The sequence below is a fragment of the Papaver somniferum genome, chromosome 9 (genome assembly GCF_003573695.1).
Source record: "Papaver somniferum cultivar HN1 chromosome 9, ASM357369v1, whole genome shotgun sequence".
Lineage (NCBI taxonomy): Eukaryota > Viridiplantae > Streptophyta > Magnoliopsida > Ranunculales > Papaveraceae > Papaver > Papaver somniferum.
The window spans coordinates 55,189,704-55,210,991 of record NC_039366.1 but is presented as its reverse complement, the minus strand read 5'-3'; the positions used below and the strand labels follow the sequence as shown (position 1 = coordinate 55,210,991).

Below are 21,288 nucleotides of genomic sequence, written 5' to 3'. Positions count from 1 at the left end.
TTTATTAAAGTCTTCGACTTTGGGTCGTAGAAACTCTTAGTTGTGGGTGAGATCAGCTAAGGGAATCAAGTGCGCAGTATCCTGCTGGGATCAGAGGCGTAGGAGCATAATTGTACCTTGGATCAGTGTAAGATTGATTGGGGTTCAACTACAGTCCAGACTGAAGTTAGTTTGGAGTAGGCTAGTGTCTGTAGCGGCTTAATACAATGTGTGTTCAATCTGGACTAGGTCCCGGGTTTTTTTTTGCATTTTCGGTTTCCTCGTTAACAAAATTCTAGTGTATGTGTTATTTCTTTTCCGCATTATATTTTGTTATATAATTGAAATATCACAGGTTGTGCGTTGTTCAATCAATTAGAATATCCGACCTTTTGGTTGTTGATTTAAATTGATTGACACTTGGATATTGGTCTTTGGTACCATCCAAGTTATCTCTTTAGTATTTGATAAGACTCGCAGATTTCTATTTGCTTGAGTATATATCAAACCGAGAGATTGAGATATAAACTCTTTGATATACTTTTTATCTAGATTGAGTCTGACTGTCTAGTTGATTCTCTAGAAAGTATATTGGAGTTTGTCCATACATATTGCTAAGAGAAATATTGGGTGTGGTTGTTGTACCCCCGCTTTTTCATATTGTTGGAGAAGCTGTCATAGACATGACACAAACCTACTTTAGAATTGGTCACTTAGCTAAAGTCTTCAACACCACTAACATTGCTTTAATCCCTAAGGTCCCTCTGGTTGAGTTAGTCTCCCAATATAGACCCATTGGCCTATGTAACTTCATTTATAAAATCTTATTTAAACCCTGGCTAATAGACTGAAACCCCTTATGGACAATATCATATCCCAAAATCAAAGTGCCTTTTTCCAAAAAGAAGTATCTCTGATAATATCCTGCTAGCTAAAGAAGTTGTTTATGTTGTTAACTATCATAAGAAGAAGGATTGGTATTGCTGCTATCAAACTTGACATGTCTAATGCTTACGGTAAGTTAGAATGGTCTTTTATTAGCAAAGTTTTACTTAAAATAGGTTTTTCTAATCACTGGGTTAATTTGATCCATCAATATGTTTCCACTGTGTCTTACTCTGTTTTGTTGAATGGTAGTTCCACTGGTCTTATCAAACCTGGGAGAGGCTTGAGACAGGATGATCCCCTCTCTCCTTACCTCTACATCATCTGCTCTGAAGCCTTAACGGCTTATATCAATCATTTGACTAGTAAAGGCAGAGTTTGTAAGAATGCTCCTTATATGACTCATCTCTTATTTGATGATGGATTCCTTTTGTTCTCTAAAGCCACCGATAAAGACTTTAGAAACATTAAGGATTATCTCCAAAAGTATTGTCTTGCTTCTGGTCAGGATATCAATTTTGAAAAATCTGTCATCCTATTTAGTAAAAAGTTGCATGCCCCTCTTATGAATCATTTGTCTAACATTTTGGGTATCCATAATAGAGACTTAGGGGAGAAGTATCTTGGTACCCCTATAGATTTTCAGGCTTCTAAGATCCAGACCCATATGGGTCTTCTCCAAGCTATTCATGCATGCTGGGATTACTTCTTGGCTCCATAGACTCCTTTCTCAGGCTGTTAGAACTACTTTGATTAAGCATGTTGGCCAGGCTACTCCTCTCTACCAGATGATTGCCTTTCTTATCCCCAAACACTTTTGCAAAAAAATAGATTCTCACCTCTGCCAATTGTGGTGGGGTGAAACTCTTGACCCTAAGGATAGAAAATTGCATCTCCTAGGATGGGATGCTTTGTGCTCCCCAAAGTCAGAAGGAGGGCTTGGCTTTAGGAAAGCTGAGATTAATAATTTAGCTATGTTAGCTAGGAATGCTTGGAAAATCATTGAGAATCCTGATTATCTGTTAGGTACCGTTCTGAAAGCCCGTTATTTTCCTAGGACTGACTTTTTTAATGATTTTTGCCCTGATAATTGTACTTAGACTTGGCATTGCCTTTATACCATTAAATAATTGATTAAACCCTTCATCTCTTGGATTGTTGGGGATGGAAAATTCATTGGCCCATGGTGTGACAAATGGATCCCTACCTTAGGCTCTGCCACCCTTAATCCTTTGGTCCCTCCTGAACCTTGTGTTAAAGTCTCATACTTCATTGATGATTCTACTAAATCTTGGAATTTAGATAAACTAAATACTCACTTTGATGTTGTTTATGTTCAGAAGATCATCACCATTCCCTTAAGCCAGTTATGCACTCCTGGGCTTGGGAGCTTTCAAATAATGGCAGGATCTCTTCAAAATCTGCATACTTAGGATTAAGAGGGTCTGGACCCTCCCCTAGTAATAAACTTTGGAAGTGCATCTGGAAAATTAGTGTTCCTCATCGTATTCAGCTTTTTACTTGGAAAGTTGCTAGAAATGTGTTGCATGTTAAGTCTATTTTGCAAACTAGAATGCATATGCACTGTCTCTTGTGTTAGATGCTTTGATCCTTGTGAAACTATTATGCATGCTCTTGTTCTGTGTCCCTTTGCTAGTCATGTTTGGAGTCTGGCCTCCTTCTGTGCTAATACCTCAGCTTTCTCTTCTAGTTCTATGATTAATTGGTTGAATTTATGGTTAATTGATCCTCTTACTAAAATTCCTATTGATAGACACTGATTTTTTGTTGTTATCCTATGGTCTTTATGGACTAGTAGAAACAACTTAGTCTTTAGAAACCTTCAGGAGACTCACCTTGTTGTTATTCATAGAGCTAAGGCCATGCTTCTCACTGTCAAAGTTAGAATTCTAAACCCACCTAGTTATACCCTTTCCTTTAGTGACCACTGGATGCCCCCTATTTTTGGATGGATTAAGTGTAGCACTGATGGTGCTTTTGATGACACTACTAAGGATAATAGTGCAGGTTATGTGATGAGGGACTTCTCCAACAAGGCTTCTTTGTGTGCTTCCATTGTGTTTGAAGTGGAATCTGCTGAAGAGGCTGAGGCTAGAGCTATCTGGGCTGGTTTGAAGAAAGTTGTGGAGTTAAAGCTAACACGTATCATAGTGGAAAGTGATGCTCAAGGTCTGGTTTCCCAATTCTCTGTTGGCTCTTTTGATGGGAATCCGAGAACTGATGCAATTTTTAAGGACATTCAATATTTTGTTTCCTCTATTAGTGGTTGTATCTTTTCTTTTCAACCAAGAACTTGTAACTATGTTGTTCATGACTAGCTACATGGGCAAAAACAAACAAGTCGTCTATGTAATGATCTGTCCCTCCTGTTTGGCTTAGGCCTTTTGTTGAGGAAAACCATTAGTATTTTTGAAGGCCTTTGTTTCTTAAAAAAATAATAATAAAAGTAAATAAAATAATTATTATTAGTCACTCTATTGCAGGTTTAAGTAATGACAGACCAAGAAAAAAAGTAGATGATGTTTTCAAGGATGGAGTAGTGCTCTTGCAACAACAGTACTGGCAGAATATGAAAAAAGAGTTCTCTTAATATCTTCATACTTTATTTTGCCGTTTCACTATAATTTGTTGTACTAGCGTGGATGATAAAATTGAGCAAATTTCTACAAGTATAGTTAATATTAAACTTGATGTTGGTTGTACCTGGAAGTCACTTAGATAATTGAAAAGTTTCTAAGGAGTCTATGAGGTAGGATAGAAGATGGGGCATTTATCGAGCCTAATGAAGGAAGAATACATATAACGCAGGGAATTTATCGCGGATCAGCATTAACGCGTCGGCTAGCTCAAGTGAGGGTCCCCGATGTCAGGTTCATGGCATGCTGAAAAGCGACAATCCAATTAAGTGAGGAAAAAATTGGAGGCGAACCGTGCAACAACAGCAGAAGTAACATCCTAATATGAACTGCAAATTCAGTTAATGTGATATATAGGCTTGAAATCATGTGTACCAAGTAGTATCGATATTAGTTGTAGCAGTGCAAATGACAAATTAACTTCGGAGAAAGAAAAGAAAACGCTTGTCTCTCCAAAAACTCTCTGTTGAGACCTCAACAATTAGCATTATCATTTTGCTCAGATTTGGTCCTTTTTAACCAGATTTGAGCAAGGATTATTGTTTTTCTTTAATTTTAGTAGATTTTCTAATAAAATAAGATGTTGTTTTTTTAATTTATGGTGTCTTTTGGCACATTTCTTCACCATTTTGGTGATTTTATCTTCGTTTTTTGGGCGATTTTTTCTTCGCTTTGAGAGCGATTATTTTTATACTTTGATGGTGACTTGTTCAATCTTTGTGGGTTGTTTCATGGCTTGTTATTCTAGATTTGAGAACATCGACGATCAACACGGCGTCGCTTTGAGTTCATCTTCAACAAAAGGGATTTAGGGCATCCGGGTTTTTCGTTCATATATATAAGATTAAGGGCTAAGCACTCCTTTCTTTTTGGAGCATCTCTTGTTATAGAAGACAAACATTCAAAATGGTCGGAATTGATTCCGGATTATATCATCTTTTCTCTCTACTTTTCGTACAAAAATTGGGTACATTTGCGGTATTTTGCTCTTTCTCTTCGCGAATTACATGGAATTGGTATCTTAATCTGTATTTGAGTTTTAATTTTCTTGTATTTTGATGTTCTTTTTCTTGTAAACAATCATGTATTCACCTTTTTGGATTGAATGAAATGTGATCTGATTGTTCATAAAAAATAAAAAAAAAATTGTAGCAGTGCAAATTCTAGGGTCAAGCATGAGAGGAGTAATATCAACAGACATGGTTATTGTGTGCAAGGTGGCCTTGCGAAACAGCCGAAGCCAAGTGTTTTAGTTGGTACGGTTTAAAAGCTTGCAGTGGTGTCAGCTCAGAACCTGTGCAGATAAGGTTCAGTTTGATATCAACAAACTGAAAACCTGAAGCTGCGGCAAATTAACCATTAAATATCTATATTTTGTTTTCACCGATGAGTGAGAATTGAAGGGTGCAAAGAAAGAAAATAATAAAGCCATCAGTGTGTATGGGTAAGTAAATATTAAAATTCTGGCTTTCACTTTGGTTTTTTGCGGCTTGCATTTTTCAGTTTTTGTTCAACAGTTGCATTTCGATTATCAGTGGTGTGTATGAGTTAGTGGTTCAAACGGTTATAGGTGTCCTAACAAAAAAATACAGGCTACTATCAATTTTTTATCATCATATGTTAGGTGAAAAATTATCAGGAGAAGTTAACTATGCACCGAGCACCAATCTAGTATAGTTATATAGACATTACCTAAGGAACTGTTATTGTGGTGCGTGATTCTACGGGTCACTGCATTGGGACAAAAGGAACCTATAGAAATGGAGTATTAAATCAGAGATTGTTGAGTGTATGGCTATTCGTGAGGCGTTATTATGGGCAAAGAGCTTGAACCACTCAAGGATACATATAGAAACAGACGCAAAGCTAGTGATATAATTCATAAATGGTCATTCACTTCTCATCCAGTGGAAGAATATGAATTTAATTAAGGAGATTAAACATTTAAGTTCTAAGTTCAATTTATGCACTTTTGATTATGTCAGTAGAGATGAGAATCAGGTGGCTGATGCGTTAGCAAGATCAGCTAGAGAAACAACAATCTCTACTGAATGTTTTAGTGATTTTGATTCTACTATATGTAATACTCCTGCTAGGAGATTACATAAAATTTTATTATATAAATAAAATTTCTTTTTTATCAAAAAAGATATAGACATTACCTAGATATACTCGATAAATCTCGGTTGACGTTTCTTTTTTTAGATAAATCTCATAAAATTTAATTCATTATAAAATAGAGATTACATGGACTTCAAAAACATCAAGATCAAAGATTGAAATATAATTAAAAGGTACCAAGCAATCCGAAGATTGAAAGAATGGTTTTGAGATTATAGTCCAACCATTTTGATAGGGTTTTTTTCCTGGCATTTTTAGGGGCACCCCGAAGGAATTAGGGGCGACTAATGAAACAAAATAGGGTTACCCAAAACTAAAATTAACCCACCCCTTATCTCCCATTTTTTATAATGGTGATTCTACCCTTGATAATCGGTGGTTACATTTACAATCGGAAGAAATTTGTTATATAGAGGATTTTTTTTTTTTTTTATTTAGTTTGAATGCCATGAAAAACCCAGAATCGGTAGATAATGGAGTACCATATCTACTGATTGTAAACTACTGAGCCAAAATATATCTATAATCGGTAGAAAATGACATTTAATTAGCTTCCGATTACAATGTAGCCCCAATATAGGATTGTGCCAAAATCCTTAAATTTTCGAATTCTCTACACAAACATAATCGGTAGTAAATTAAACATATTTAACTTCCGACTACAATCGGTAGTAAATGAACTAACATAATCGGTAGTAAATGAAGTTCATTTAACTTCCCGATTACAAAGTAGCCCCAAAATTGATTTTGCTAAAATCCTTAAATTTTCAAATTCTCTACACAAACATAATCGGTAGTTTCATGATGTTCATAATCTACCGATTGTGATTGTAGTCCCAAATTCAAAATTTACAAAAAATCCATTGGAATTTTGAATTTCTCTATTTTTACAATTGGTAGTTTCGTGATGTATATTATATACCGATTGTACAATCGGTAGATTCGTGATCGATGTTCATTACCTACTGATTGTGGTAGTAGTCCCAAATTCAAAATTTTCAAAAACCAGTAGAATTTTGAATTTCTCTATTTTCATAATCGGTAGTTTCGTGATGTTTATCATCTACCGATTGTACAATCGGTAGTTTCATGATGTTCATCTATTTTCACAATCGGTAGACACGGGTGGATTTTATCTACCGATTGTGCTTAAATTTTAGCACAAATTGAAGTTTTTTACGCAAAAAATGGTAGTGGAGGACGATATAGACAATTTCTATTTTTAAGACACCCCATAGCCATCGTTCTTGGATGGGAATAAAAAAGTCGCCCCTAATTCTTTCGGGATCGTCCCTAATTCTTGAAAAAACAAATCTTCTCATAAAAATATGAGAACAATATACCCAAAAGTCTTGAATCTTGATCACCATATTCAAACTTCCACCCAAAATCTCCATTCAAATCACAAAGAAACGACGGAGAGCGTATAGAGAATCTCTATAAAGAAGAAGACATGAACAAAAAGGAACAAAACACCCTAAAAAAACATCATAATACTATATTAGGCTTGGGCTTTTACGTGCCTTGTCGGACTATTTAGAAAAACATATCTATGCATCACAAGTCATATCCGCTTCAAGGAGCATGGAAGGAGAAAAAGGTCTAAAAAGAAAAATATCATTTCCGACCTACCGGATTCGAACCAGTGACCTAAGGATTATCTGTTGGCAACAACTACAGTCCTCCGCTCTACCAACTGAGCTAAGGTCGGGTTTGTTTTAAAGTCGACAAATAATACTATTTAAATCTTAATCGTAAGTGTAAATTTTCCAGATGTAAGAACTACACACAGTTCATTTGTTTTTGAAATAGCAACCTACCTAAAAATAGAATAATGGAACAAGAATCATGATTGCCTAGTGGCAACTAGTGGCAAAGACTCAGCAAAAATAATTTATGATGATTGAACCTTGACATTGCAGATAAATATACAAGAGCAGCTCAATCAGTTAAGAAACTCAAGGCAAAGATATCTTCACAAAAAAGCTGTAGGCTCTCTCTTTGCCAATACTCCAAGACTGAGTTTGGATCTTTGTACGAATGAATGCTTCTTTGATAATTGTCAAAACCATTATTACACAGAAAAGATCTTAAATTGATGGAAATTGTAAAGAAATGGTTGATTGATTGGTGAACAATTCCACGTGGAATTTCCTTGCCCTTAACAAAAATATTGGGACCCAATCATAAAAATAATATGAATGGACCCACAGTTCATTTTGATCGAAAAATACTTTGAAAGAAAGGGTGATGGTTACAGCTGAACAAAGCCTAAAGCTGATTTGACCATTGCAGAAGGGGCTGTGTCCCTAAAAGGGTCCACTCCAAGATCAGATACCACTTGAATTCCGTTTAGTCTTGTGATCAGACCATTAAAGTCTAATATAATGGAGTTCTCAAGCAATGGCAATTCCTTTAACGAAAAACGTCAAAAACCCAAAGGATAACAGGAGTTTTCAAGCATGAGATGATCACTTGTTTACGTATTTAGATTGCGCTCAAAGATTTTCTTTATTATTTGATACGATCGGAGTCTAGGACTCTAGATTGACATATTTGTATGAAAAGACACTTGAATGGAGCGGTGATTGATTGACGAAAATTGTTGACAAATTCATGAAACTTGACCTCGACGGGCTGATTTGATCTTAATTTCCTGCCGACATTACCTGGAAAAAACTCCAAACTTTAACCCAAAATAAATTATGATTGAGGTTAAGCTGGCATTTCGATTCATTCCTAGACTGTGTTCTCGTGTAGACATAGATTATCGCGGGGCATCGAAATGATTAGGAAGAAAAGAAGTAGAATAAACAGCAAAATGAGTCATTCACGAAAAGAGAAATCACGATTAGGACCTGAAAAAAATGTCAAGAGGTTGGCGAATTATGAAGCATGAATCATAAACCCTGAGGAAGTACGTAAGGTTACCAAGCTAATTTTTGCTATAATCCATTCGTCAACATGACCGTGACAATACGTAACGGAATTATAAACTTCTATAACAAGCGGAAACTAGAAAACAAACCTGTCATTTTTAGGGGCGATCCCGAAAGAATTAGGGGCAACACAAAAAGACAAAAAAAGTCACGCAAACGTAAAATGTAGCCGTCCCTTATCTTCCGTTTTTTTTAATGGTCAAACTACCCTTTACAATCGGTAGATAACTTCACAATCGGGAAGCTAATCCACAATCGGGAGTCAATTTAGTTTATATAACTTCCGAATATAAAGTATCCCCAAAATAAAATCCTCTATGTTTTGAATTTTGATTATCCTATAATCGGTAGTAAAAAAATTTATCTTGACTCCCGATTAAAGTAGACCTTTGGCTAAAATGCTACCATAATCGGTAGTGAATTTAGTTTATTTAGCTCCCGAATATAGAGTAGCGCCAAAATAAGATTTTGCAAAAATTCTCAATTTTTTGAGTTTTGGTTGAGCCTATAATCGATAGTAAATGAAGGTATCCTGACTTCCGATTATACAAGGCTCTCTTTACAAATATTCTACTATAATCGGCAGTCAAGGTAGTTCATATAACTACCGAATATATAGTTGCCCCAAAATGTGATTTTGGAAAAATCCTCAATTTTTTGAATTTTGGTTGAGCCTATAATCGGTAGTAAATGAAGTTATCCTGACTTCCGATTATACATTAGACCTCTTTACTGAAATCCTACCATAATCGGTAGTCAAGATAGTTCATATAACTACCGAATATAGAGTTGCCCCAAAATGTGATTTTTCAAAAATCCTCAATTTTTTGAATTTTGGTTGAGCCTGTAATCGGTAGTAAATGAAGTTATCCTGACTTCCGATTATACAGTGACTCTCTTTGCAAATATCTTACCATAATCGGCAGTCAAGGTAGTTCATATAACTGCCGAATATAGAGTTGCCCCAAAATGTGATTTTGCTAAAATCATCTATTTTTTGAATTTTGGTTGAGCCTATAATCGGTAGTAGATGAGTTAAATCGTGACTTCCGATTGTACAATGGCTCTCTTTGCAAATATTCAACCATATTCGGTCGTCAAAACAGTTTATATAACTACCGAATACAGAGTAGCCCCAAAATGAGATTTTCCAAAAATCCCTTTCTTTAAAATTTTTGATTGAGCCTACAATCGGTAGTAAATGAATTTATCGTTAACTTCCGATTAATAGTAACTCCAAATACGCATTTAACACAAATTTATATCAATCGGTAGTATCTTTGTGTTGCTTAACTACCGATTTAATATTAACAGTCGGACACAAAATAACTTCCGATTACGGAAGGGCATTAACGTATTCTTCTATCTTTTGAACATCCCTTAACCTTGGCTATGGGTTGGGAATAAAAAGATCGCCCCTAATTCTTTCGGGGTCCCCCCTAAAAATGCCAGGAAAACAAATATGAATAAACAGAAGAAAATTCTATCAGCTACGGTCAACTTCGGAGAAACATTCCATGAATTATGCTAGTAGGCTCGGTCTTGTGAGTTGTGAAAACATCACCAGTGACGGAGCTGGAAAATAAAGATAGGATGGCTTGAAAACTAATTGGATTGGTGGAGATGGGTTAAGCCTATGTCTTAGGTATGATTTTTTATTTTTGCCAAACTTAAAACCACCGTAAAATTTGTTGTTTTTCTGGACTTTGGGTTGGCTTAAGCAAGCCCAAGTCTATGTGTAGTTACGCCCCTGAACATCGCGATTTATAACGGGGAACGAGGGATACCGGTCCTATTATAAAGGATTGTTTTGTCCCATATGAAATGGTATCAGCCCCTAGTAGGACTGGTATCCCCCATTTGAATCATGAAAAACATCATCAAAAGGTATGGTTCACCCGGCAGGAGGTAACAAAATTATAAATCACAATATAGTCGATATCGAATTTTGGTGAATATCGTCCGGAACGGAAATATCGTATTTCGGCGAATATCGGTGAAATATCGGCGAAATATTAGCAATATCGACATCTCGAATAAATACCGAAACCGATACCATCGGCGGTATCTCGGTCGAGATTAACTACATTCACAACAAAAGCGGATAATGGCTAGCATGAAGTCATGAAGCATTTTCTTACTTCTCGATTTTTCTTTTTGTAAATTTTACATGACATACATCGTGACCTTTGTGAATGTATGTCATAAGACCATACTGTCATTTCTTATTCTTGCACTAATTAATTCATGTTTTTTTTTTAAATCTGAAATTCAATTATAATAATATTATTATTGGATAAAGATTATTATATTAACTAGTTGGAAGCCTAACAAGCTAAGCTCCAACAACATACTACTACATTAATTGAACAGGTTGTTGTGTGAGCCTACCAATGAGTCTCATGGGTAACCTAGCCAAAGGAGCCGAAACGGATGGGAGGGTTGAGATTGTGTCACAAGGGGACAAGCTAACTCTACCTTCCATGTTAATTCCTGCAATATTACGTCATTGACGGCTCGAACCTGAGACCTACTGGAACGCATGAAACTTTCATGTTTTAGTTTAACATGTATCATTTCCCTTTCGACACAACCTACTTAGCTTCAAACTTTAGAATCTCATTTCCCATTTTGACAAAATCTAACCAAGATAAACTTATACGGTAATCTTAATTGTTAAGCATGCAACATTGCTGTTATTGAAGGTTAGGTTTCACAAACTCTGTTTCTTTCAACTTTGAAACCTTACAAGCGCGTTTTGTGCATAGTTCTTTGAAGCAGCAGCTTGTAAAATAAAACCAGAAGACGCGAATTTAGACACTGGCCGAAAGCAAGTGGGCCTCACGCGCATACCAAAGCTATTGTTTAACATGTTCTGTCAAGTAGTTTTCCACAACAAACGGTGTTGAAAATCAATTTGTGCTATTCACTCGCCCTGTTCTCACCATTCCCCGCTCATCTTGTGTCAGGAATCCCTATTGAATTTGCGACGGAATCTTTAGCAAATGTGTAAACGTCGACATAACTCTTCAGTGATCGGTGAGCATGAATTAAACGTCGTCATAACTCTTTAGTGATCGGTGAGCATGAATTAAACGTCGTCATAACTTTTATTGTATACTCACCTTAATTAGACTTCGACAGAAAGATGAAAAATGAACTCAATTTCGATATCATTCAAATTTGGAAACATGATAATAACATAGAATAATAAGTAACAAAAACAAAATATAAATCTCAATTATTGCTGAGAAACCTGAATGCATTCAGCGGTTCAGCCCTTGTTTCTTGAATTTCTCTGTCTTCTCTTTGGGGAAACTAGATGCTCAGCACTACACTTCTTTTACTACTGTTTACATACACTTGGAAAAGTAACCACTTAATAGAAAGATGAGTAGATTATAAAGAGAGTACAAAACTTAATTAATTATGGCTAAACAAATCAAACTCTACACTCAGGTGTAAGAGAATGGTCTCTTTTATAATCGTTGCAATAGTTATAAACCATGTAGTACCTTTGTGCCCACCTCATGGCCCAAAACTGTTTTCGGCTTAACACACCGGACCTATAAGGAGAGGCGGAGACAGGGCGGCACGAGGGTCGTGCATAGGCGGAGCAACCACTTAGTTTGAAGTTTGAATACCTTCCGACGAAGGGCTGATACTGATAATTGGCTTTGTATTTACCATCTTCGGTGGCCCATGAGGATGCATCCCATATCGATCCATATACCCACATTGGCCTCAAGGGGAATGTATATGCACTTTTCTTCCGGTAGCTCCTAATGGGTATGTCATCAACGAAAAATCTGTATCGCAAGACCACCATATGATCATAATGAGTCATTGAGTTTAGTGTTTCTAGAAAAATCTACTGTTCAAAGCTATTGGTTATGTTCACCCAGTTTGAACATGGTGATCATAATGAGGCTACATACTGTGAGACCCCATTTCACTATGCATAGCAAGAAAATGAATCAGTGAGCAATAAAAATTTGGATCATTATTAATTATAGGTCCTATAGCTATAGGTTCAAATGACTTAACCTAATGTATACTATGTTTTGCTAAAATGTCATTATCTCACTTTAATGAATATTCCAAGACTTACATAATCTCCTTGGGACTCCAGAGTATGGCATAATTATGGAAATTTGCAGTTGGATCGAACCAGAGATGAAACTTCATTTCTCTTCCTATAATCTTCCCATCCCCACTTCCTTGAATGTACACATTTGTCTGTAACGTGTACGGTTTCCCCGGTGTTGTTCCAAGAAACTCGATATCAACTTCGTCGTGATGCCCCGGATGAACTTCACTGTTCGAAAGCTGGAAACAGAGAAAAAAGAAAAGGAAAAGAAAAGAAGTACACAAACGATTGATTGAGTTGTTAAATTCCTGCTAGACGGACATAATGCTAATAACCAGTACGTATTATGCATGATGGATTTTCAAATCTTACGTAGAAGGATGTTATGACTCCTGCAGTGTAACCAGGTTGGAGTTTGATTGCAGTACTGAAGTACCCGGATCGAAACGGCTGAATCGACTTAAACCCACTTCCTGTTTCGGTGTACTATGATGAGTAATATGACATTAAAACAAACATACCATTGTTGATCAAGAAGATCGGATATACAATAACTTACCAGTGTTGCTGTCAAGCCAAATAGTCAAAGATTTTTTGTCTACTCTTTGATGTTGAGGACCCCATAGATTTCTATATCCATGATAAAAATCAATGGTCTTGAATTTGTAACTTGGATAGTAACCAGGAGACGGTATAGCACTCTTTGATGAAGCAGCAGGGAGGATGATCATAACGATTATCAGAACAATAGAGCAGAGAAATATATGATCAGTCATATTGAAAAAGAAGGGAAGAAGCTAGCAATTTTTTTGTTTTTGTTTTGGATCAGAAAGAGACGTTATAAAGAAATAAACATAGAATGATTGTGAGCTTAATTTTTGAGTGAGAGAGAGAGGGAGAGAAGAGAAATGGGTAGCTGTTGGAGTAAGGCATATCAGTACGATCGATATTAATAAGGAAGTGGAAAGGACCCACACACTATATAAAGAGAGATGCTGAGATGTAGTGGCAATGAGTTTGGGACTATGATGTACCAAACTAGTTGGTGGTGCTAATGTAAATTCAGATGAATACATATATTTGAAAGAAAAAAAAAAAGGCCGATCTCCTGTAGAAAATGCTGCCATCATAACTTATTGGTTTGACTTAATAATTGTTGGAGACACTTACTTGGTTTTTCCCTTGGAGAGAACTGTGTATGTTAAGCAATTGGTTCTGAAACCATGTTCAGGTTCTCTAAACAGTGTAAATCGGGGGAAGCCTTAGAAAAATTGGTGTTTTCACGCTAACTACCTTAAAAGAATGCGCAGAGTTCTAGTTACATGGTCCATAACAATTAATTAGTTGACGGCACTATTTTGAAATCCTAGCTCCGCCCTATGCAAGTCGTTTAATAGGGACAAATTCAACTATACTCTTCACGCGAATGGCTGTTGTTTTTACTAGCCCAAACTATTAAGACTTGAGAGCATTGCCTTCTTCAAGTGTAAAAAATACGGGGTAATTATTATTATTAAAGATAAGTAGATGAGGTCTCTTTAATGTTGTGTTGAAAAACTTCCTATCAGAAGAAGAACTCTCTTGCTTCTTTGAATGTATGTGTTTGGGGCATTTGATTTTTGCCCAAGCAATTTTCCAACATTGAAAGCTATGTACAATTTTGTCGAATCATTAAAAGCATTGTTTTACTTTTTCCTCTTTTCTTTCATTTTTTTGGTTAGAATTACAATGGATTGCTGATTACCCATGTGACTTCGCTTTTTTTCACCTCGGGCCGTAATTCGGGTTCAGGTATCAGCAGGGTCCGTACACCGTCTTGAGTGGATTGCAGACCATCCTTGTGAATGATTCCTTTCATCCTAAGTATTAATTCAGGTATATCAACTGAGAAGGAGAGTACGACATGGACCATCGTCATACAATGTTGAGAAAACCATACAGATGAATCCCCATTACTACAGCTTGAGTCTTAGATTTGTAGAATCCAGAATTCTAGATCGAGTTCTTGTGGGTGCCAAGATGTACCAGGATTTGTTATTCTACTTCCAGAAATTCTCATAATTGTCAGAAATATTACAAAGAGAATTAGACGGTGATTATTATTTTCACAAAATTGGTTAAAAAAACCAAAATCAACAATTCCTGGGTGAAAAAGACATTTAGATGTAGATAATGTTTAAATGGCCAAAATTTTAAAAATGGTCAGGATGTAACCAGTTTCATGGTTCCCATTTTCAAATATTTTTTCTTATTTTTAACTTACACAGGATGTATCCAGTTTCATCCTTACTATGTTTTAAATTTAAGCTAGGATGAATCCAGTTTCATCCTTACTATTTTTTTTTGTCCATTTCACCCGAATTATTTTTTACTCGTCCATTTGAACCATGATTTAAAAATATTTGGACAAATAACCCATTTTCCGTATTATTTTCTTATGATATCTGGCTTATTAGGTTCGTAATAACTTGAACGAAATAGTATGTGTCGGTTGTAGGTTAGAAGTCCGACATTCAAACCATGAATGACTGCAGAGGACGATATATGTACCTCATTGTACAAAAATCCACAACTATACGTTTGAATTTAAGAAGGATCGAGTGCCACTATCTGTATTTATGGCATGATTAGTTTCCAATTCACTAGTTTTATCGCGGCCTAAATACGTGTCCCTTTTTGTTTTGATCGATAACACTGGTTGTACCGTCTATAAAATAGACCGGAAGCCCGTTAATTAAGCCCGCTTAGCCCGTGAAGGAAGATCCTAAAAGTTTCCAGAAATCTTGTTGTCCAAATTGCTTGCACATGAAGTTTGTATTAGAATTAGGATTACATACACTCTATAAATACATGTATCCTAAACCCTAAAAGATGATGTAATCCTAGGTTAGCTAACCACAATTATTATCAACCTCATATTAATACAATATTCTCTATGAGATTCCTCCGTGGATGTAGGCAACACTTGCCGAACCACGTTAGTTTTCTGTCTCCTTTATTTATCGTTTTTCTAGTCCTAATTTCACATCATAATCATCAAATCATCGTGTTTAGTGCCTAAAATTATTTTTGGGTACAAACACACACATCCGTACTCCCTATATATTTTTTTTTAAAGTTCAGCACTTTCGCTGGGGCAATTTTTGAGGATTTTTTTCCTCATTAAGAGTGTCTCCATTAGAAAGTAAAAATAGATTGAAAAACAAATATCAAGGATACATAGGATTTTTCAAAATGTTGGTTACCCTTATATCATGATTGCAATATGAAATATTGATATCACCCGACATATTGTTGATCTTAGAAACAAAAAGGGAAAAAATAACTGAATTTGAAAACGGAAAGTCTAAGTCAATAGCAGGGTTAATGTAGCTCGGCAATCTAATCCATTATTTTTTTATGGGTTCCTCATTTTCTTGTTTTCTTGGACAAGATATCTACGACCCATTGCACCTCTATAGTTGAACAAAGTACCCAAGAAGTTGCACATGAATGTAGAATCTTCATTGTTTCCGCTACTATCGCCTGATTTCTCTAGTAAACATTGCTTGCTTTGTCATAAGCATAAAGGATTATTCTTTGGCATTCTCCTTCTATCTAAAAGTGCTTTAAGACCATAATTTTTTCCTAATATGTTGTTTCTAGCAAGCTCAAAGCTTACTCTTCTTCTGCATCGGAAGCTTTGTTGCTTCCAGCTCTAGCTTGGACAGCTGCACCTGAGTCAGAACATAAAATTAAACCATATCCGACAATAGAAGAAGAATCAATCCAAGAAGCATCAAAATTCACTTTGGATTGATTAGATAAAAGTTTTTTCCATTCTTATTTAGTAAAAGGTTATTGTTTCTCTCCGAAATCCAGAGTCATTGTTTACTCTGCTTTATAAGTTATCATCAACAATTATCTTGAGTGAAGACCAGAATTGCAAATGTCTCTTAATTGCTAAAGCAAGTTGCATACTTGTGGTTGATTTGGAATGAAAGATTCTAAGACATTATTTCTTTCAAATTAACCAGCATTTGTAGCCATTATTTCTATGTCGTTGTTTTTACAATTTCCTGAAGTCCAGTTTGAGTACATTGAAGCAAAGGAAAACTCTATATCATTACTGAGATTCAAACCTGCAAGAGGAGGTAGAATCTAAAAATGAGGGGGTACCAAAATACACCACCAACTTTTTCTTAGGCAACCTGTATGGACTAAACTCACATACAATTACGAGAATTACAACTTAATTAATCTCAATCAGGAATTATATTAAGAGTTTATATCCCATTCTCTCACAATCAATATGTAAACGGAAACAAGTCCGTGAACCTGATTATATCGTGAGAGTTCTTGGAAGATTCCAAAGATCAATATCCAAGATCAATCAAGTCGTATCCAACAATTACGATGGACATATCTACTTTGATTGATTTATGTACAACTTGTGATATTTTAATTACAATGATTAACACTATAATGTGGAAAAAGAAATAACACAGACACCAGAAATTTTGTTAACGAGGAAACCGCAAATGTAGAAAAACCCGCGACTTTGTCCAGATTTGAACACCAAATTGTATTAAGCCACTACAGACTCTAGCCTACTATCAATACTTCCGACTGTAATGTAGTTGAGACTGAATCCACCGTCACAGTAATTCAGTTACAATCGTGCTTCTTACGCCTCTTGAATCTCGCAAGACTCTGCGCAATTGATTCCCTTAGCTGAAGTTCTTTACATCCTAAGAGTTGCTTCAACTTAATTGAAGACTTTTAACCAATCTGCTTCCCACACATAAGCCTATATGTGATTTTTGTTTTGATCAAAAGATCAAGGTGAGACAGGAAAACGTTTGCAATAAGGTCTAGCAAACCCCAAAATCCGGTACTTACAACTCCCGAAAAGTAGCCTAGATTATTATTTACCTTACAAGTAAAACCTACTCCGATTTCAATAAAAAATCGTTATAGAGGAATATACTTGTGGAATCACAAAGTCTAAGACGAAGAAACTTTGTGATTTCTATCTATCTTTCCTGATTGGAGTGAGACTCAACAATCACTAGCAAGATCAGGATACATGAACTATCAAGATAAAGATAGTTGGACCCGGATTCATGAATCCCTAAGCGAAGTATTTTTAGTCGCTAGACCTAAAAAGGTTTAAAGGAGATGAAGACTCTAGTTTACAATTAGCACACACAGGAAAAGTGTCAGGGATTCAAAGATCCCAGTTGCTTGAGGTTCTCCTTATATGGTCTTTCAAAATGAAAGGTTGCTTTAGATTTAAGCTAAGGTAGCTTTGGAATCATTCAATCAATATTCACCATTAAATGAATCTTTGATTTGAGATTAATATAAAAAAATATACACTCTGGTTGGGATAAACTTTAACCGAACCGTGTATAATGACTTGCTCATGAAAAATTAGCCGAAACTAGCCATACGAACTATAAGCTTAACCATTTTCATATAATAATTTAACATTTTAATCTTGAGTCACAACCATAGGTTATAATGTGATCAAATGTGTATAGATTTTAGAGAGTTGTTCAAATGCCGATTATCTTATAGAAATAATTCAGATGCATATGAAAATATTCAACTGGGTAAGTACGTGTACTTACTTTCCAGTTCGTGAGTTATTTTGTCATGGTACATGTACCGGGTTTGAATTATTACAAATTCATAACACTTGTGGAATGTAAGCTATCATTTCTTGGTGTTTTTATGGATATTTGTGTTGTTGTTAACCAAAACGGTCGTTCCCCTTTGGTCGAAATAGGTAGAAACCTATTTATACAAGTCATAATTGAACGCACCCTGATCTCGTAGGAAGTGGGAGTGATTAAGTGATGGAGAAGTGGGGTAATTTATAAATGCTAGAAACCACGTCCCCATTATGAAGGAAACAGGTTAGTTTACACCCATTACTTCTTGCCGCCACTAACTGCCCGCTTTCCTGACACTTTCTTATAATGGGCATGCTGCACGCCGCACGTTGTAAACCGCCAGACCAATACCCTGATGAGCATCCCCCAGTTTGTGACATGTTTGATGTCTCGAGTATTTTCGTGGAAAATGTGTAGCAGATTGCTGAGTAGGTCTTGTGTGCAAGACATGGTGTTTTGGTTAATCGTACGCCAGCTAAATGGCGGATAATCATGTGTGGAAAGTTAATTCGTGAGACTTGCCGTAGGAAAATGGTGCGTGACTCTATTAGGTTAGTCTTGGTTGGTTACTTGAGACTTGTTATAGGACGTTAACTCTGTGGCGAAGTTGGATGGCTGAGATTGCAATTTATGAGAGAAGGTGGTCGTTGATTATGGCCACATCTTGTTGGCGCCAGTAGTGGCATAATGGTGCAATGGCGCTTGTCAGTGGTGTAGTGGCGCCTGCCTAAATTAGGGTTTGGCATGCCGCAACCCTAATTAGCGCGTGTGGCATGTGGCGTAGTGGTGTGCTTGGGAACGACACACAAAAGACTTGCAAGTATACAAGGTCAAGTTTTAGTATAGAAAGTAAGAATGGGATCAGTCCACAGGGAGTGGGAGCATACAAGAAATTATCCTAAGCTATCAATGGGTGCAAAGCACTATGGCAGTGAGCAAGGCAAGGTAATATGGCAGATGCAAAGAACCAAAACAGTTAACAAACCAAAGCAGTTAACACAAGATGGCAAAACAGCAAAGATTAAATGGCAGAGGATATAAAATAAAAATAGGGAACCAAGGCTGTAAGCCAAGGGCAGGGGAGTTTGTGCACTGATTTCAGTGCACAACAGCTACAAATTGCAAGAAATTAAACAAGCAAAACAGGTAAGAGATAAACTAAACAGGAAGCAAAACAGAACTGAATTTAAGTGACTGTAAAAGGGATTGTGGCTAAGCTAAGGGCTTAGAATCCACCTTTGTGTCCTAGCCAAGCAATGTGATCCTAGGTTGAGTTGAAAATCCTATGCATACATCTAGAATGGGAGGAAAACTAATTTGCTCACTAGTTTGCCCCTAGCATTGACTGTCTTTTGACAGAACAATCAATCACAGGCACTATGAGCATCAATCTCTTCCCATTGCTCAATCAAAACAGACAACAGGATAACTATCCTAGCAATTCACCATTTGACAATGCACTAGGCTTCATCTGAGCCTCAGCCTAATGCAGTTTAGCTCATGCTAAACATGTAACTAGCAATAACATTCATTGAGTATGATAATTCAAGCAACATTCAACATTCGAGATAATTGAAAACAACATGCACACATTCACTGTTAACTGCATAAGAAGAACTGAAATTGGGATTGCATCAAAATAAATTTGTTTCAATTCTCTACTGGCTAGTCCATAGATCGCCGAATTTTACAACCCCTAACACCCTTTTATAGTTACCGCCAAAAAAAAAACTAAAATCCCCAAATCAGTGAAATTAGGGTTTTACAAAAAATCCTTACCTAATCTCTGAAAACGATTGATAGCTCTCACCCATGCTTCCTTGTCGTCTGCTGATACTACCCATGCCTTCGATTTATTCTCTAACCTCACCTATTTCATCAACTCCTAACCTAGGGTTCCTGTGAGATGAAACGATTAGGAGGTGATGTAATAAGTGGCTAGAAAAGTAGGTCAAGTGATGATGGCTCGAGTGGTGATGGTTGAATGATTTGGGGGGAGAAGATGGTGGAGTGATTTGGGGGAGAAGATGGTGGTGATGGAGACAGCGTCGCTGTTTCAGAAGAGGGGAAGAAGGAGATGGCTCGATGGGTTTTGGCAGAAGGGTGCGTTTGGTGCGGGTAATAGGGTTAGGTTGCTTAGGTGTTAAACGGGATCATCAAATTTGATGTTTTGTGAAGGGAATCCGTGGGATGATAACTTCTGAAACGGATCTAACGGCGAGATGGAGACAGATTATGAGCGGCCGTTGGATGCAAAATACAACGAAACTAACGGCTCAAGATGGAGTTAGGTGCTGTAGTGTTGGTAAGGTGCATCGAAATATGATGCATGATGACGCAGCGACCGTTGGATGATGGAATGGATCCAATCTTACGGTTAGAAGGAAAACGGGTTTGGGTATTGAATTTGGGTTTAGGATATGGATTTGGGCTTAGGAATTGGATTTGGGCTTAGGTAATCTTGAGCCCACTTCTTCTTTAAGAACAATTTCTTCCTTTTTAAGCCCATTTTTATCCTTGAGTCTTCCATAACACATTCTGCACTTCTTTTCCGCTAGAGATTCCACCGGCTTTCTCCCGTGTCTTTGCTCTTTTGGCTCCGCAACTCATCTAGTCTTTATTTGGTACCTAAAAATACAAAATTAATATAAAAATATTTATTCTTGAAAACAATGAAAATACAGAATATGGGATAAAATGTAGAATTAATGCACAAAAGATGAGTTAAATGCCAAGAAAATATATAGAAATATGCACTTTTTAGCACTCATCAAATACCCCCAAACCTGAATTTTACTTGTCCTCAAGTAAAACAAAACTAAGGAAATCCTACCTATACCACTGTCGCTGGTCTCTCGAATGCATTTAGCATATGCACTAAGCCTTTTAAACCACTAAGTGTCCCTAGTGGACGAGTGAAGTCTCGTGAAGGTTTGCTTAGAACGTACCTACAAAGT

The 21,288-nt window shown here is 36.5% G+C and overlaps 2 protein-coding genes and 1 non-coding gene across 3 annotated transcripts; 1 reads left to right on the top strand and 2 right to left on the bottom strand.

Annotated features, from left to right (window-relative positions):
- The first annotated feature begins 2,747 nt into the window (after positions 1 to 2,747).
- LOC113311961 lies at positions 2,748 to 3,203 on the top strand. The gene has a single exon (XM_026560743.1). The coding sequence runs from the start codon at positions 2,748 to 2,750 to the stop codon at positions 3,201 to 3,203; it is 456 nt and encodes a 151-aa protein (XP_026416528.1).
- A 4,061-nt stretch (positions 3,204 to 7,264) lies between these two features.
- TRNAY-GUA lies at positions 7,265 to 7,353 on the bottom strand. The gene is given in 2 exon segments: positions 7,265 to 7,300; positions 7,317 to 7,353. It is a non-coding gene; the product is annotated as a tRNA-Tyr (tRNA).
- Positions 7,354 to 11,730: 4,377 nt separating this feature from the next.
- On the bottom strand, positions 11,731 to 13,583 carry LOC113308160 (probable xyloglucan endotransglucosylase/hydrolase protein 32). Its single transcript, XM_026556640.1, has 4 exons — positions 13,231 to 13,583; positions 13,044 to 13,144; positions 12,693 to 12,910; positions 11,731 to 12,390 (listed from the first exon to the last, which is right to left on the bottom strand). Exons 1-4 carry the CDS (start codon positions 13,445 to 13,447, stop codon positions 12,024 to 12,026), a joined length of 903 nt encoding a protein of 300 aa, XP_026412425.1. The 5' UTR covers positions 13,448 to 13,583; the 3' UTR covers positions 11,731 to 12,023.
- Positions 13,584 to 21,288: the final 7,705 nt, after the last annotated feature.

Excerpts from the sequence above, each read along its gene's own strand:
- LOC113311961 (XM_026560743.1), top strand. The coding sequence starts at position 2,748 with ATGCTTCTCACTGTCAAAGTTAGAATTCTAAACCCACCTAGTTATACC.
- LOC113308160 (XM_026556640.1), bottom strand. The coding sequence starts at position 13,447 with ATGACTGATCATATATTTCTCTGCTCTATTGTTCTGATAATCGTTATG. Across the intron at positions 12,911-13,043 it reads GAGTCATAACATCCTTCTAC|CTTTCGAACAGTGAAGTTCA; the intron begins GTAAGATTTGAA and ends CTCTGTTTCCAG. Across the intron at positions 12,391-12,692 it reads TGGAGTCCCAAGGAGATTAT|ATTTTTCGTTGATGACATAC; the intron begins GTAAGTCTTGGA and ends CTTGCGATACAG.